Source organism: Thunnus albacares, chromosome 9 (genome assembly GCF_914725855.1).
Source record: "Thunnus albacares chromosome 9, fThuAlb1.1, whole genome shotgun sequence".
Taxonomy (NCBI): domain Eukaryota; kingdom Metazoa; phylum Chordata; class Actinopteri; order Scombriformes; family Scombridae; genus Thunnus; species Thunnus albacares.
In genome coordinates, this window is record NC_058114.1 from 34,831,512 (window position 1) to 34,849,520 (window position 18,009).

Below are 18,009 nucleotides of genomic sequence, written 5' to 3' on the forward strand. Positions count from 1 at the left end.
GATACACAGTTGTTGTGGCCATGTGGCGAAGTTGTTGTAACTTGAATGTCCAACCTGCACCAAATTTCTCATGCTACATGTCAATATTGAGTCATGGTCATAGTGCCACCTACTGGCACTGGCAAAAATTCACGTTCTGTATTTTTACAAGCTCTGCCTAGGAGACTGACTAGATCCGCCTCAAATTTGGTCAGAAAAGCTCTAAGAAATTGATGATGCTATATTGTGATGCTTGTGAGTTTTCATGGAACACCATTGCCATGGCAACACTTTGAATTTCGATGTTTTGCCATGAAACAGGAGGTTGTTGTAACTCGAATGTACATTGTCTAAGCTGCCCTAAATTTCTTATGCTTTTTTTAAGTTTATGGTTGTAACACGACTCCACATCTTCCATTTCCAAATTTCACGTTTGATAACATGTTTGATACTCATCTTAGAGCTGATCTTTTGACAGGTTGTACTCACTGAGCTGGGGGTCTGATTGGCAGGGTCGCAGGCCAAAGAGACCAGATCTTTTAAGGGGTCCTGGGCCAGGTGAGGAGGATAGCGGATTGCTCCGTGGGGGAAGTAGGAGGAGGATGGGAAATGAAGAGATGAGGAGGGGTGGGGACTCCGTGACAGACCTGGACAGAGAGAAAGAGAAGAAACAATAAATTATATTTTGTTATTTGTGTTCTTGTTATGGGAGTAAAATATCAACTTATTAACTTGATTCTGAATGTGCACAGTTTGTGTGTGTGTGCGCGCATGTGTGCATGTGCTACTGACCGCTATGAACAGCTATGACTGGCCGGTGGTGCTGAGTGAAGGACCCCAGTCTCGGTGAGTCTTCCTGGGGAGAAGGACTGTCCAGCTCTGTCTTCTTCACTGGAGGAGATAGACCTAACACACACAGACAAAGTAGGGATGGAGACAGGTCTCAAAATGATATTGGTTCTGGTTCCTAACTGGTCAGAAACACTTATCTACTGAGCCATCAGTATTTGAATGTCATTCATTTATTTAATATTAGGCATTTTCACATTGTCTGGTGTTTAACTTTCCTCTGTTTGTACGCATCAAGTAATGGTAAATGGAATGTACTTGTACAGCGCCTTTCTAGTCTTCCAACCACTCAAAGTGCTTTTACACTACAAATCACATTCACCCATTGACACACATTCATATGCTGAGGGGTAGCTGAGGGGCTACCATGCAAGGTCCCAACCTGCCCATCAGAGGAAATGTAATCTTTCACACACATTCTTAGCAATTAGGGGTTAAGTATCTTGCCCAAGGACACATCCACATGCGGACTGGAGGAACCGGGAATCGAACCGCCAATCTTCCGATTAGTGGACGACCTGCTCTATCTCCTGAGCCACAGCTGCCCCTTAATGATGGATGTGTGCATTCCAAAGCATTTGGTGACTAAATCATCGTTATGTTTATGTTCTGTAGTTACAATGGCCAGTTTAAAATGCGTGTGTTTGAAACAGGAGTAACACTGGCAGCATAATGGCACAATGTGCCACAAATTAGCATTGTTTTGGATCTTCAGAGCAAAGTAGCTGCTGTTCAGTCCACTCTCCCAAACTCAAGCATGTTAGAAAGGGGCTCCTAAGCCCAAAATTACCTCACAAGTCAACATTAAGTCAAAGGTAGCACCAATAAAATGAACTGCACTAAGCTCATGGCCATAAGTGAGGGCTGTAAATAAATTAAATGGTAAATTGTTTTGGTCGGGATCCATAGCTGCACACAGAACTTGATGTATGCACCCCTGCAATATGACTTTATCTACTCATTTGACACAGCATGTCACAGTTTCAATGACAAATTCAGCGAGATTGACAGATTTTGATTTATATTGGTGGATTTAAGTTTCTGTCTCTATTTTGAGATTCCATGGTGACACCTCTGGGACACCCGATGACACCTGTGGGATATTGCTGGGAAAGATCTGTGTGGTTAGAGTCACCCTGAGACTGATTAGCTGCCAGAGGGAATATAGTTTACCTTCTCCCTGAGAGGGAGAGTGTTCACTTCAGTTATCCATGACAACTGAAGCAAGCAAATGAGTTGTGAATTGTGTCTAGAGAGTGAAATATTTTACTTTACTGTGTAATAATGTCATGTGAGCATTAAATCATTTTACACAATTATTTCCAAATGTCTTTAAGAATATGTGAGTTCATATTTATACATGTGCTTGTTTCTGCAGTAGCACATGAGTTGATGTTTGATGATATAATTCACTATTGGGATACTGTATCTACAAAATAGAATAAAGGGGATGCATATCTATTTTATTGTTCAAGTAACTCATCATAAAGGTGATGCATGGTGTACATATTATAATACTTATTTTTAAAGATTTGTAGTATCTCTTCTTCCATGTCACAATAATTGCTGGTGATACAATGACTGAGCAACTTAAGTATGGTATGGTCCTTCAGTATGGATCTATAAGGATCAACAGTGTTGGTGCTGAACAAAGCTGGCAGACGATGAGTAATAATCAGTTATGCTCATGCTTTAGTGATGAATGCTATTTGTGTCACTTAAACAAACACTGGTCACTATAGTCTTATTCTTGTTCTTTTACATTTACCTCCTTCCATGTCATCAGTCCAGTTTCTGGAGCTGCTGGCAGGAGAGGAAGGTGAGTGGTAATAGTCCCCTCCTGGACTGTCAGCCTCTTCCTCCATAGAGCCAGACTTATGACGCTTACTCCTACAGACACACATAGAGACACTCATACAGACACAGACATTTAAGACCACGGTTTCATGGTGCGATGTGTGAAATAATGAAATCAGAAAGCTTAGGAAAATATAGGTCTTCTTGGGTAGTTTTGTTGAGGCCAATGGCTTAAAGTGCTACTGATCAGTAAAAGATGTTTTTCTTTGACTATCTCCTTCATAGTTCTTATCTAATCTAAACACTAATCTTTATTGTTTTTAGATCTTTTAGTTTAGGACTTAACGCAAAAATACACATAAAAACTATTCACACCAATGGGCTGTGTGTGCCTGTGCGTGCATGCATCTGATTACCCGCTGGATGAGGTGCTGGCCAGTGATCGTCTGAGGCTGACTGGCTGGTTGACAGATTGGTTGAGGTCGTAGGCCAGATGACCCTGCAGCTCCCCCATAGAGAAACTAGGTCCTACTCCTGTGACTACTGGAGCTACACACACAGGAGAACACACACTGTGGTTATGACCTACATACTGAAAATTGAATATCAGCCTCTCAATACTTGTGTGTCCATCTTTCGGATAATTTAATGCAAAATGTCACAACACATGATGCAAATCAGACGTCCTAACTGGCTGGGTTGAAGTGAACTAAACCTGCTGTCTTTTTATTGCATTTTTTTTCTTTTCTTCCATTTTGTAATGGCCAACACCACCATGCACTATAGGAGGTGTGGACTCAAGCCATATGGCTTGTACTTGAGTCTGACCTGCAAAAGATAACAAATATGGATGCTTCATGTTAGCCAAAGTCCTTTGATTAAGGAAATTAAAACCCAAATTTGATGGATATAGTGTTATATTGTCAATACACAGTATTTTTAACCCTCATATGGCCATCTCTGCATCATACAACCGCCTTGAGTTGTCTGATGATGTGACACACTCAGTGTAACTCAAACTCATAAATGAGGCATTGGTATAATAATGAATGGTGACAGTTAAGTTGGGTTAAGGGTTGGTGCACAATCTAATGGTAAGGTAGACTTACTTCTTGAGACTTGGACCAGCTCAGTAACACTGAAAACTCCTGATGTCACAAAACTCTCCTGGAACTCTGGACCATCTGTAGAACACACAACAACAGTTAGAAACTGACATTGCATTTGTGTGTGTGAGTCACAGGGCAGCAGCAGTTAGTTAATGTCAATCAATTCGGATCCTGATCCTGAACTAATTAATGATGTGTGAATATACAGCACACCACTGTCCAGGTGCTTCATGCTTTTATTTGTGCTTTCACTGTGCACTGTCTTTCCCCTGCACAAAGCCATGGGTCAATTTAATCTGTGGCTTGCTTTTACAATTTGTTGCCCTTTTTTCTTCATTTATATTCTTTCTGAGTGTTGGTTTTGTTTTGCATTGTGTGGCATAATGATTGTGTCAAGAGAGAGAATTTAGCACACAATGCAGAATATGGGTTCTGGAACAAAATGTATTCTAATATGTTGAAAGCCTTATATCACAATCCAATAGCAGTGAGCAGTGGTCCTAACAGGAAACCAGTGCTTCCCACCAGCTGTTAAGGCATGTGGCACCCATCAATGATGTCCAATGTTTGCCTGCATTACTGTTTGCCTTATCACATCAGCCCCTTGTGTGAAGGATACAAAACTGTCAGTAGGTAGAGCGGACAAGTGGTACAGGCAATAAATTGTATCTTCATGCAGATGACCTGTTGATTTTCTTGATCACACTCATCTCTTCCTAATTTCTGGTTTCTCAGTTATCTATCACATCAAACTGAGTTGATAACCTATTTATGTAGTAGGTATGTATTGCATTGGTTCATATTATTGGACAAACCAATAAAAGACAATTAACAAACAGACCATGAAGAAAAAAAAGCTAGCACAGGCAGACAAAAACTATGAACATTATGTATGTACATGTATATTACAGAATTATTTGAACAAAGTGCATCTTTTTATGTAGACTGAAGAACAGAATGATCCTCTAAACTCTCACAATTCATATTACCCATGGTGGCGGTTCGACTGTCCTCCTGATCAGAGCCCACTCCTGTACGACTCGGACTGCTGCTCTGCTCTGCCTCTGCAGAGAGAGGAAGAGAGAGAGAGATGTTTACTGTATGCTAATGAGCTAGCTCTGCTGTCACCCACAAAAGAAGGACTTCAGCAAAGCTTTTTTATTTTAGGAATATTCTGCCACACTTGGGTCTTGAAAATAAATGTTAATAAAACCAGAGCAGTTATCTTACAGAAAAGGCTCAAAACTCAAAAAAAGCATTGGAAACATTCCTGTTGGACAAACAAACTACACATATTTAGGAATTAAATAGCATCAACAGGAAATTTTGAATTGGCTGTGAAAGAACGAAAAGGAAAGGCAAAAAGTGCATTTCAAATTCTGGCAACACCTTAAAACAAGTGACCAACACTCACTTTACTATCTAGCTTTAAAAGCCAGGAGGAACACATAGAAAGGAGTCCCCGAAGTCAGTTGGTCCTGAAACTAACACCATCTATTATTACAAACACTGAGGAGCATCAGAGCAATACATTGGCACAAATTATACACGATCAACAAGAAAACTGCCTGACCTATTGGAATAAAATGACCAAAACATAACACAAGCTCAATTGTTATGTGGCCCTAACACACAGCTACACAGTAGCCCTGTATCTCAGCACTATAGCTGATAAAAAGCTGATGAAAACATTGACAATATACAGACTGGCCATCGAAACAGGTAGCAAGAGAAGACTGTGTTCTCACCGTTATCTGACAGAGCTTCCAAGTATTCTGAAATAAGAGATGAATATCTTCACAAAGCCAGCATCATATGTCTAGAAATCCTCCACCACATCAATTAGGGGAACCTTCCACCATCTTGGAAAAAATCAGCAAAATGTACCCTTGCCACAACCAAAGACCGAAAATGAGTCTTCTCATTTATTCTACTCTGTTCAATCATTTTGTGTTTGTGTATTTAGGCTCTAATGGATTATAACGTTAAAAGTGTATTTGTTATCTTGTAATCTGTAATAATTTTGTGAATAATTTTGTTTTCTTGTGTAAAACATAATTATTCGATAATATGTCATGTAGCTTTGATAATAATATAATTATGTAATTATAAAAATGGCGAAGTCTCCAAAATCTCAATTTACTGTTCAGAATTGAGTAACCTATTGAGTGTCTATTATATAGAAAGTATAGAATGAGTGAATGAAGGAGTAATTTCGCACACAGCCCAGGATTTACCCACTGTCTTACATCTATCAGGGTTTCTGTTAGCTGGTCATGATGTTAGCCATTTTGTCTCATACATACTCTGGATGGCTGATATTTATCAACCGGATATTATCTTGTTAGTTTTCTAAAATAAACTGTATACTTGACCTTAATTGTAATACTAAATGTTCCTGTAATAGGTCAGTAATCAGTAATCAGATCAGGTTTGTGAGGTGATGGAGGTTCACTAAGATTAAAGGACAATTTTAGGTAATTAAAGCTTGGGTCTTATTTGTGTAGTTTCGTCCATCATTTCTATCAGTAATAATAACATTGTACTCACCAAGTTAATTTAAGGGAAAATGGAGGCATTGCTAAAAAGAAGTCTGATGGATCAAAAAACATGACAAGTCAGATGACTAGACAGGTTGGACACAAACCAACATTTCAGGTGTGCTCAATTTTAGATTGACCTCCACATAAAATGGTTTAGGATAATCTGGAGAAATTGTTGGCTTGTTAAACAGGTGTTTTGATTTATTCAGGCTGATTAAACCTCTGCTCCGAACCAAGCTATGGCTGAGCCCTCACAGACTTTTGTCATATACCATGACTTGTTAATTATGTCAGGTCTGTGAGGATACTGGGCCACGAGGGCATAAAAGGTGTACTATTAGATGGGACTTAAGACCTCCCTTATTTCCATTGTGATTAATCAAAATTCCTAACTCTGTAACCCAGAATGGTTTTTAATGGTAATGGTATTAATAAGTTACGCAATATAAACCTCTCATGTAACCTACTCATGTAAACTTCTAGACCTACATCAAAAATGAAAAACAAGTATAAAAAATGGCTTATAACTTGTGCGTAGCAAGTAGACTGGTTGTTCTGATTTTACTATTATAATTATTCTTAAATTACTTATATCTATTATATATTACACTGACTCCAACTTTTACATTGTTGCAACTTTGCTATGTGAACTATGGGTAATCTTCCAAGTGAAGCTGGTGAATACTGCACCCCAATCACTCTCTAGAAATGAGGGCCCTTGTGGACTTTATGTATTTATTATTTATGTGGATTTCAAGCACTATCTCTATTCACCCACATGGTCCAGAGAAGATGTCTCAGGCACAACAGACCCTTTTCACAACAGACATTTTGACTTGTCAAAGCAGGAAAGCTATAAATAATAATACTAACAATGGCTTCATTCAATTATGTATCCTAGTAAGTCATGTCCATGATTGAGCATGCACAATACCCTGGAACTGGGTCACCTAAGTGCAATGCAGCCATCATTAATGTTATTAATGCCAACTGTGCTTTTCCTGCTTTGAAAAGTCTAAGGGCCCTATCTTACGCCCAGTGCAGAGCGGCACAGAGCACAGCGCAAGTCTCTTTGCTATTTTAAGACCGACGCAGTTGTCATTTCCGTCCAGCACCAACGTTGTTAAAATAGCAATGCCACTTGCGCCCATCAATGCGCCCATGGGCGTGTTGGTCTAAAAGTAAGGTGTGGTCAGCCGCATTGTTGGCGCATTGCTATCTTGAGGCAGCAGAGAGCGATTGCGCTATTGACCAACAAAAACCTTGTCTAAATTCTTTCAATGGCGCAATGTTTCACTGTTATTTTAAGGGAGCATTATCAAGATAGTAATATGCATCTACACAGGTGGGTGCACAACATATGCTCTGCTTTTTACACACACAGGACGCGCAGCAGCGCACAAACATGCAAAAGGTAACAAATAAAAGGATTACAATATGAAAGATTATTATTGTCTATATTAATATATTTTAAAAAATACATGTCATAATGCTTAGTCATAATATTTATCAGAATTAACTAATCACAGTAATGACAGATTAAATTGTTTAATTATTTGACCAAATCGTGGCAATACACGTAGGTATTTAAACAGACGGACAACAACGGATCAGACACAGATCGACTTTCCTGCAGCGTCAATACATGATGACATGAGGAAATAAATGAGGTGAAAACAATGATTAAACTAACTAAGGAAATAAATCTGCACAGCCTCTAGCTGCTGCCAGCAGCAGGATCAGAACCTTGGAGAACTGATCAAGTCCTGATAACTGTGTTGATGATTCTTTACATGATTAAAATTAATGATTTAATTTGTGAACAATATTTAACAAATATTCTTTAACATTTTTGAGAGTACAGTATGTATACTTTCAGCAATTAAAACCCTGCTGATTTGACCTGGAACTCCGTGACTGAACAAAATGATTCTAAAGAAACCAAATTAAAAAAATAAACCTTTTCAAAAACCGAACGAAGATAAATTTGCAACAAATTAATGTACAGGATCTTAAATTGGTGGTCTGGGGCTGACCACAGGAGGGTCAAGGAGCAGCAGAGGCCAGTTTGCTCGTTATGAATCGTGCGCTTTCACTTTGTGCACAAGCAGATCCTTTTCTTCTGCAGAGAAGCGCTCCTTCTTATTACTTGGCAAATACGCCGTCATAATAGCAATCCGCCAAGGTGCAAGCGCACCTGGCTCTTAAAGGCAATGGGAGATGACACTGTGATTGGTTTATTGCATGTTACGCCGAAAACACACTCATGATTAATTTGGAGATTATGGACAACCTTGAACCATGCGCCTGGCGCATCGACCATTTTTCCGCCGTTAAAATAGCAAAAGTGGATTTGGACACACCCTAAATGCAATTGCGCCATGCACTTCAGACCATGCGCTTTAGATCGTTAAAATAGGGCCCTAAATGTCTGCCTTGAAAAGGGTCTATAAGTGAAAAGACGTGTATAGGTGGATAATGAATGTGTAGGGCGTGTATTAACCTGATCTTTAGGGACAGCTGTGGCTCAGGAGGTAGAGCGGGTCGTCCACTGATCGGAAGATCGGCGGTTTGATTCCTGGCTCCTCCAGTCCGCATGTCGATGTGTCCTTGGGCAAGATACTTAACCCCGAATTGCTCCTGATGGCTGTGCCATCATTGTGTGGATGTGTATGAATGATTAGATTTCCTCTGATGAGCAGGTCAGGACCTTGCATGGTAGCCCCTGTACCATTCAGCGTATGAATGTGTGTGAATGGGTGAATGTGATTCATAGTGTAAAAGCGCTTTGAGTGGTTGGAAGACTAGAAAGGCACTATACAAGTACAGTCCATTTACCATTCACTTTGTGTATCGTTATTACAGTTTTGTATTTCTGGAACTCAAACCATTTTCTGTTGCCCCACAAAATATATATTTAAATAATTAGATTAATATCATAAACATGCGATGATTAGTCGACTAATGGCTTGAACAATGGCTTGAGCAACAACTTCTAGTTGACTAGGGAAATCTTAGGTTGGGGGCAGTCTTAATAGTAATACATTTGGTTACCACAGACCATTTTCATGGTGGACAATAACCATTGACTGTATATAAATATGGACGTCATGACAGCTACGCAAAAGTGAAGCCCTCCATGTTAGCGGATGGGACATGAGCCAAACTAAAAAATCAAAGTACAGGTCAAATATATTTTTCCCCTAAGATGGCTTCTGTCATTTTTGGTTGTTATTATCACACTGATGTTTGCTCAAGCACTCATTTTTCTGATAAGTTTGTTTTAAATTAGTTATTTGACAATATAAAAAGGGGGTCTGATGTCATGATTGACAGCTATGACAGCCAAACCTCCATCAGGTGGCGGGATGGCTCAGGGGGCATGTCCTGCAGGCTATCATCCTGCTGCCTGACTCTACTGCGCAGACTCTGGCTCCAAATGACGTTACACAAGCAAGATAGCAGCTCCTGGAAAGGAGATGTTTTGGCTCCACTTTTGCATAGCAGCAGGAAGTAGAGACGCATCATCCATCCTAATAGTCAATGATTGCAACTAATAACATTAATAATGGCTACTTTCCATTAGGGGTGCCAGGTAATGAACATGCTGTGTGTGTTGCTGAGTTACAGCTGTCTATACAACCACAATATTAAAAGCACAGTCCCGACACAGTGCTACCACAGTGTCAGAACTCACCTTCAACAGATCCATCTGCAAAACCTCTTCTGTTCACCTGGCTGGCTGTTGAATGTGTTCATTCTGCAGTCAGTTGATATTTAATTTACTATTGCACAGACCTGGTGTTGCTGGTGCAACTAGTCACTGGGGCTGTTGTATCTGTGCAGTTCTACCACATCATTCTGCTGCCTCACTGAGACTCCTTCAGCTCCTGAAGCCACAATATAAAAACCAGATGTGAACACTGTGTTCCCTTTCAGATGTTTTTGGACTCACCTCATAGTTGCATTAAACATAATTATACAAATGGTTTCAATGACAATGAAGCACTCAGTTCAGAAGTTCTTAGACAATTTCTGTGTCACTATTAGCAGCTCTGCGTATGATTCAAAAACACCCACAACCCACAGAATCTTTTAGAACTACTTGCCATGACAAAAGTAGCTTCACAGCAACAAGTATTGCATTGTCCACATGTTCTTTCTAATTCGATATGGATAATTATGATTCAAAGGATGATAATTCCTCAGTGACCCTTTGACAAAATCTCCCAACCATTCCCCATTGTGGTTCACAATGAGGAATTACCTACAGGTAATTCAGTGGAATTTGGTTGGTTGGTTGGTTGAATGTGCTATTCCTGTTCCCACATGGCTGAATCCTACTGTAACGTGTTTGTTGACCCCCTGACCTTTCCTCTACAGTTCCACTATGTTTTTGCTATGGTGGCAGCGCGGCTCTAACAGGGGCGATTTCACTTGATCGGTCTCCCACTATAGATCAGACTGAAATATATCTTCAACTATTGGAAAGTAGTAGATTTATAGAGATGTTTTCAACTCAGATATGTAGTTGCCCCAGTTTGCATGGATTAGCTCTATTCACACCCACTCATGTCTTTCCATTGAGTTTGTATGCAACTGCACTGTCTAAAATTCACCTACATGATAAGTAAGAGGGGGCAGCTGCCACTCTTGTTAACACATGCAGCTCTTTGCTGCTGCTATCAGAGGTCATGATGGTTCAACTTTTTCAACTTGCCACTGGGGGTCCATGTCATGTGTAAAAAGTCAAGTTCAGTAAGGTTAGGTGTGAAGTTGCAAACCTTTATTTTGCATGCTAGGTTACAGCTCATTTAAGGGGTGGTCTCCCCTTTGGGGGAGATGAGCCAGTGGGTTATACATATAGTCTATTTTTGTCACTTTTTGTCCTTTCATTTTTTCAGTTATTTTGTTATACCTTTGTATTTCAATTAAATCACACTTAGCATTCATTCTCTTTTATGTGACATATTTTCCACTAACTGACTGGTTATGGCTACTCCCAATAATTTGACCTCTGAGACTAAGAACTCCTCCACTACTTTCATTACCTGGAATGTTCAAGGGCTCAATAATACAATCAAGCGCAACAGGGTATTTACATGTCTCCAAACTTTTAAACCAGATATTATATTCCTATGAGAAACACACCTTTGTGTGACAGAAGACTGCAAATTAAAGAGGAACTGGATAACCCAAATATATCATTCTAGATTTAATTCTAGAGCCAGGGAAGTAGCAATACTTTAAGAAAAATGTCCTTTTTGTTTCAAGTGATACAATCTCTGACATCAATGCTTGCTACATAATAGTTACTGTAAAACTGTACAACACGCCTGTCATTTTAGCCAACCTTTACGCTCCAAATTGGGATGATACCCCAGACACTGCTAAATCCACAATCTAGGAGTCCCTCAAGGCTTTCTTACAAGGTCAAATGATCTCATATACTGCATATAAAAACAAAAAACATACTAAAAGACTACTAGAACTGACCCAACTTATTTCCAATCTCGACTCTCAATACGCAGACAGACCTTCTACAGATTTGTTCAAACATAAACTTGTGCTTGACAAGACAGCATACTTATGAACATGGGGAAAGGGCTGGTAAACTTCTTTCACACCACCTACACCAATCTTTATCCAATACTCTATATAATAATAATATAATAATATCAGAAATCAGTGACAAGTCCAGACTGATAGAAACAGACCGTGAAAAGATAAACGACACATTCAAGCGATACTATTCAAACCTCTATGCCGTCCAGTTCGGGCCCCTCTGACATAGACTCCTTTATGGAAAATCTGAATATTCAACCATCAGCCAAGATCAGCATGCTACTCTGGAAAGCCCCTTTCCAGAGCCCACAGTGTTGAAGAGGCAATTAGTTCTTTACAAAGTGGGAAAACTCCTGAACCAGATGGGTTTATATGTTCATTTTACAAAGCATTATCGTCTAACCTGTCCCTTCTGCTATGTGAGGTATTTTCCGAAATACACACAAAAGGTTTATTGCTGCAAACTTTAACTTAGGTACAATCTCAGTAACCTTAAACCTTCCCTTGGAAATGTGAATCCCACCGACCAATTAGCCAACTAAACGCAGACTATAAAATTCTTACTAAGGCCCTCGCACTTCATCTAGAGAAGATTATGCCTACCATTATACATTCAGAACATACAGGCTTCATTTCAAATAGGCAATCATTTTTCAATGTACTTTGTTCATTTAATATCTTATACTCTCTACAACCACACCTGAGTTCACCAGCTCCCTTGACGCCGAAAAAGGCTTTTGACCATATCAACTGGGAGTATTATTTGTCCATTTTAGATCAATTTGGCTTTGGACCATATTTTATTTTTTGGATTAGGACCTTATATTTATCACCTTTGGCGGTCTGCACTAAAAATATTATATCTGAATACTACCATAACCACACTGAATAATACGACTATATAGAGGAACCCAACAGGGCTGTCCTCTTAGCCCCCTGCTCTTTGATCTAGCTATCGAACCCCTTGCTATTACCATGAGATCGGACAAGGAGATTACAGGAATTGGTAGAGATGGTGTCACCCATAAATTGTCATTGTATGCAGATGATCTCCTCTTATATATCTCAGATCCTATGAAATATCCTATGAAATATCTATGAAATATTATATGACATTTCCCCTTCTCCCACCACACTGCCGTTTAGAGAATGTTTAAGGCCTGATGCAAACCTGTAAGGCTGTATTTCAAGACTATATGATGCAATTCAGCACATAAATCCTCCAACACTGACCGAGACAAAAGATGCTTAGGAACAAGACCTTAATGTGACTATCCCCGACACCATTTGGGATGTTATTATTAGTTGCATTTACTCCTCATCCTTTGCATCCGTTACTGCTTGCTACAGTTCAAAGTTACTCATCGTCTCTACTTTACTAGAGCTGAATTGTCAAAAATATTCTACATCTCTAATGCCAGCTGTCCTAGATGTCACCAGTTACTAGTGACAATGGGCATGGTCATGCAACTCATTAAACAATTTCTGGACCTCAATATCTGAAGTGTACTCATATATCTGCAACAAGCCAATAGATCACAATCCATATATGGCAATATCTGATGTATCTTCAACAGAACATAGCATCAGTTCATATCAGTCAAATGCTATAGCATTTACTTCATTACTGAGCGCACCCAGAAATGATTGCATTCCATGGTAACTGAGCTGGGGGGAAGTTATGTCCCTCTGTGAACCGGTTTACTGAAGGAGACATTCCTGTGCACGTGCTTTTTCCTCACCAACTAGAAGTTTCTCCCCTTGCTGGATGAGTTGAAACTTCGACCCATGTTCAACCAAACACAATTACCTGATCTGAGGGAGGCCACTGCTGCTGCAACCCAGCGCTCTCACTGCCTGCAGAAGGAAGAAAAGGATTTCTTCAGGAAGACGTGGATAACTTCTCTGCCTCGCTCTTCAACCAAGTCACTCTGCTATTTTCTCCACCACGCTGCCGAGGATCAGCTTGCCATGAAGCCTGCCATTTTTGTCCTGCTCGGGACGACTGCTGTGTTTGCGCCACGGTGAGTGAGAAAGTAAGTGGCTTTGTTGATCGGAAATCAGACCATGTGCATTACAGACCGCTGTCGATATGCGCACTCTCTGTGGACAAAGCAACTGCTTCACACACATGCACACACACATATATACACGCACTGACATCTTCTTACACATCTGACAGTCAGATAACGTGGGACACTGCCCCTCATTATCCGCCATCAGACACGTGTTTTACACGGAATTGGGTGAGCGCAAGACACCTACCACCGGCACCAATTTGCTATTGTCTACCAAGACACAGCAGTCACTTCCGCTACTTGATTCTCACGTGACTTCACATCCGCTATCCTTAAGATCGCGTTACATCATCTCACGAGATCACGGTCGCCATTTTGCCCACACACACATACACACACAGAGACATACACATACCCACATACCCCTCTACACTCCCATACTCATACATAGACACACCTACCCATCTCACACACACACACACACACACACACACACACACACGCACGCAGTCACCTGCATGTGTTCAACACTGTACATAGCTGTTGTTTATGTGTTTGCTTTGGTAGAATTGGATTTTAGAACAGTGGTTTATTGATCAAAGCATGTTAACTTTGTTAATTTTGCTAAGTTTAATAAATACTGTTATATCTTTAAAGAGAAGTTCTTTTGTCATTACTGTGTTTTATATATTGTGAAAAGTGGCTGATTGAGGGAGTCAGAGCTCAAATTCATTCCTTCTGTGTTCACCTGTGAATATTGATATCCCTCATATTAATACTCTAGGTGAACTCTTTTATGAGACTACCTTATTGTTAGGTTATTAGTCCCGGTTTCCGAGTGGTGCCCCATAATTATTAATTCATATTAACAATTTTATTCATATTTATAATTAATAATTAATAATTAATAATTATCTCTGATAATTATTAACCATTGCTAATAACCAACCGTGCTCCTCACAGATCTGACAGTTGTGTTCCTCTGTGAGGCTCTCTAACAGTTGGTGCCCTATATTATTAATTGATGTTAATAATTTATTGATTTCATAATAAATGTAATAAATGGTATTAAAAAGAAGAGTGATCATTACCACATAGGTTTCACTCAATATGAAATTTGAAAAATTATATATGATGAATAGAAATTATATGATATAAGCCCGTCTATAGGGCTTCTGAACAGAATTGTCGTCCATAACAGTAGCAAACCAATCCCATGCCAAACAGTGGAAGGGGTTTGGTTAGGGAATAACTTCCCCAACACTGCTATTAACTAAATCACATTCTTTTTAAAAAGGTATAGAGGAGAGAGAGCGTCACTGAGTATAAGGATAAAGTGGTGATATAGCCTACCTATAGTTCAGTCCTGCTGGTAATGGTGATAGTCTATATTGACAGTGTAATTAAATTGTGTTTTATGCTTTCTCACATGAAGGCAAACAGCAGGGCTTCTACAAGCTTCTGTTATTGAAAAGAATGTCAAGCGTTAGCCTCCTTACAGTTAGTCAGCTTAGAAAATCAGATCTAGGTCTTCCATTTGGTCTGAGATGCAGCAAAGCTAAAAATAACATGGGAACCCACATCAATACTCAAATTGTTGACACACACACAGTTGGCCCAGCTTATCAAATATCTTTGTGATAAAGATGAAGAAATTATACATAATCATAAATAAATACAGAAATGTATCAAAGTATGATGTTCATGTTAACTTCAAGTATGATGTATGTAGGTATGATTTCTTCACTACCATACATCCTTCTAACATTTCTTTTTTATTAAAATCTTTTCTTACATCATCTGGAAATATTCATTTCAACAACTCCAGTGTCACACCCAAGCCCTCCTACTCCTGCTAAAGTCCTCCGCATGGTTCCTGCACCAAATTATGTGCTATCTCGTCTGTGTGCGCGCTGTCCACAATAATTTATGTGTTCATACTCCTTCAAGTCGCTGTCTTGTCCTTGCAGCAGATACCATTTCTCTCCGACTCTGCAGTGGCTGTTATGGTCAAATCTGCAGCAAGCACAAAGGACGGATGTTCTTGAAGTTGTTGACAGCAGGAAAAACCAACCCAGTCTCACATCAAAATGTGTAATAGCTACATTGGTCCACAGCGCACAATGTATTAGTTTCACAATAACTGCTCTAAAATTGTCAGATGGCTACATTTTTTTGGCCTAATCTTTTATATTAGCCTGTGTCCACGTCAAATGACAAGTGTCAAGTTTCTGTCTGTGAAAAAAAAGGACATTAATTTTATTCTCTATGGAAAATGCAATATTTTAAGAGGGGTTTCCACCGGAAAAGTTGTTAGGCTCAGTGGGGGGGGGGGGGGGGGGGGGGGGGGGGGTAAAATGTTTTAATGTGTGTTTGGGCACTGATTACATCACTTGTCCACCGCCCCCACCATTGTTTTGCTGGAAATAAAATCCATTTAGTTAATTTTTGTATATCAGCGCCCACGTTCATCAAATAAAAAACTCTAATTGTAAAATACTAAGCATGTTATCAATACTTAGTCAGACGACATATGCTACAATTATAAACTGATAGTGTCTGCTCCATGACCATCCGCAGCAGCAGCAGAGTCACAGCACAGAGTGGTGGGGTGAGACGTCTGTCGTCCCTCCTGCTCTCTGTTGTAAACAGACATAGCTGTTAGCGAGCAGCTGCTCTCATGTCTCCCGGGTCTCGGTGCTTGTTTACGGCAGAAATTCTCCTGCTCTCTGCCTGCTCAGCCTGCTCTCATGTCTTTCTCCGGATGGCAGACGGGTTGCTCCGGTTCTAGTTCTAAGTGGTGGTCGTCCTTTGGCTTGTCCTTGGCCTCACCGTCACACACATACTCTCTCTCGCGACCGCTCACTCACTATGCATTGAGCTACTCCTTAAAGGAGCTATGCTACTTGCATAACACATCTTAATTTAGAAAATATCTTAAATATCTTAATATTTTAAAAATCTTTTAAAAAAAATCCCAAATGCTTAAGCCCTTTGGGCCTCAACTCTACACTGATGGAAACCCTGACTTTAAAATAGTTTTGGTATTAAAATGCATTTTGATAACATTTTTAGTGAGAAATGTGCATTTTATTTTCATAATCTTCATTCAGTGAAAGTGTATGATGTTTATCTTGTTTGTTATTGCGAAGATTTCTTCAGGCTTCCTATCATTGCTATGGTGGTTGCTATGGACACTGCTATCACTGAAACCACATAGTTGCATGTTGTTTGAATTGTTGTCTTTGCGTTGTGTAGTTATCTGAGCTGTTATGCTATTTGTGTTATTTCATGTAACTTCTTTCAATAAAAAACATAGATGTTAGAGCGCTCCAGGGAAGAATTGAATTGGAAATCCAGAATTTGAAGCTTTATACCATTTCTCTCCGACTCTGCAGTGGCTGTTATGGTCAAACCTACAGCAAGCACAAAGGACGGATGTTCTTGAAGTTGTTGACAGCAGGAAAAACCAACCCAGTCTCACATCAAAATGTGTAATAGCTACATTGGTTCCACTGAGATTAAAAGGAATGTCAGCCTTTCTTTTTATGTTCTCGCAGACAAGAACTTGACAGTCACATGATATGGATGCAGGTCAATAGAAAAGATTAGGCCAAAAAAATGTAGGCATCTGACAATTTTACATTATTGTGAAACTAATACATTTGGTGCTGTGGACCAACGTAGCTATTACACATTTTGATGTGGGACTGGGTTGGTTTTTCCTGCTTTCAGCAACTTCCAGGAACATCCTTCTTTTGTGCTTGCTGTAGATTTGACCGCATCAACCACTAACAGACATTCAACATAGAGGGCTCTAGCAAAAAGGTGAACCTAGCTCAACTTTTGCCACATCATCATCCAGCAAGGCACTGCACTTGCTAATCAAATACGTGTAGTGGCATATCCCTTGTAGATGAGTTTATGTAAACAATGTATTTCTACTGTTTACCTAGCGGTCGTCATGACAAAATATAAAGTGATTGCCACTGTAATAGCTTGTTGTAAAGTCCTGTCTCAGAGTATTATAAACCTAATACTGTCTAATAAACCTGCAAATTCATGGATATTTCACTTCAATGCCTCACTAATATCTGATGCAATATGAACCCACCAATTCAGCCCCTTTTGTTTTCTTAACACACTACT

The 18,009-nt window shown here is 39.6% G+C and overlaps 1 protein-coding gene across 6 annotated transcripts in view; it reads right to left on the bottom strand.

Moving 5' to 3' along the window:
- The window catches only part of nfic (nuclear factor I/C), a 65,235-nt gene that overhangs the window by 21,321 nt on the left and 25,905 nt on the right, over positions 1-18,009 (bottom strand). For 4 of the 6 annotated variants that reach the window (XM_044360941.1, XM_044360943.1, XM_044360945.1 and 1 more), the window contains 6 exons: positions 4,712-4,798; positions 3,735-3,809; positions 3,042-3,174; positions 2,597-2,718; positions 772-885; positions 469-626 (listed from right to left, as the gene is read on the bottom strand). In XM_044360941.1, coding sequence (XP_044216876.1) covers positions 469-626; positions 772-885; positions 2,597-2,718; positions 3,042-3,174; positions 3,735-3,809; positions 4,712-4,798 — 689 coding nt within the window. The remainder of the gene's footprint in view (positions 1-468; positions 627-771; positions 886-2,596; positions 2,719-3,041; positions 3,175-3,734; positions 3,810-4,711; positions 4,799-18,009) is intronic. The other 2 variants (XM_044360942.1, XM_044360944.1) reach the window with 1 other exon arrangement.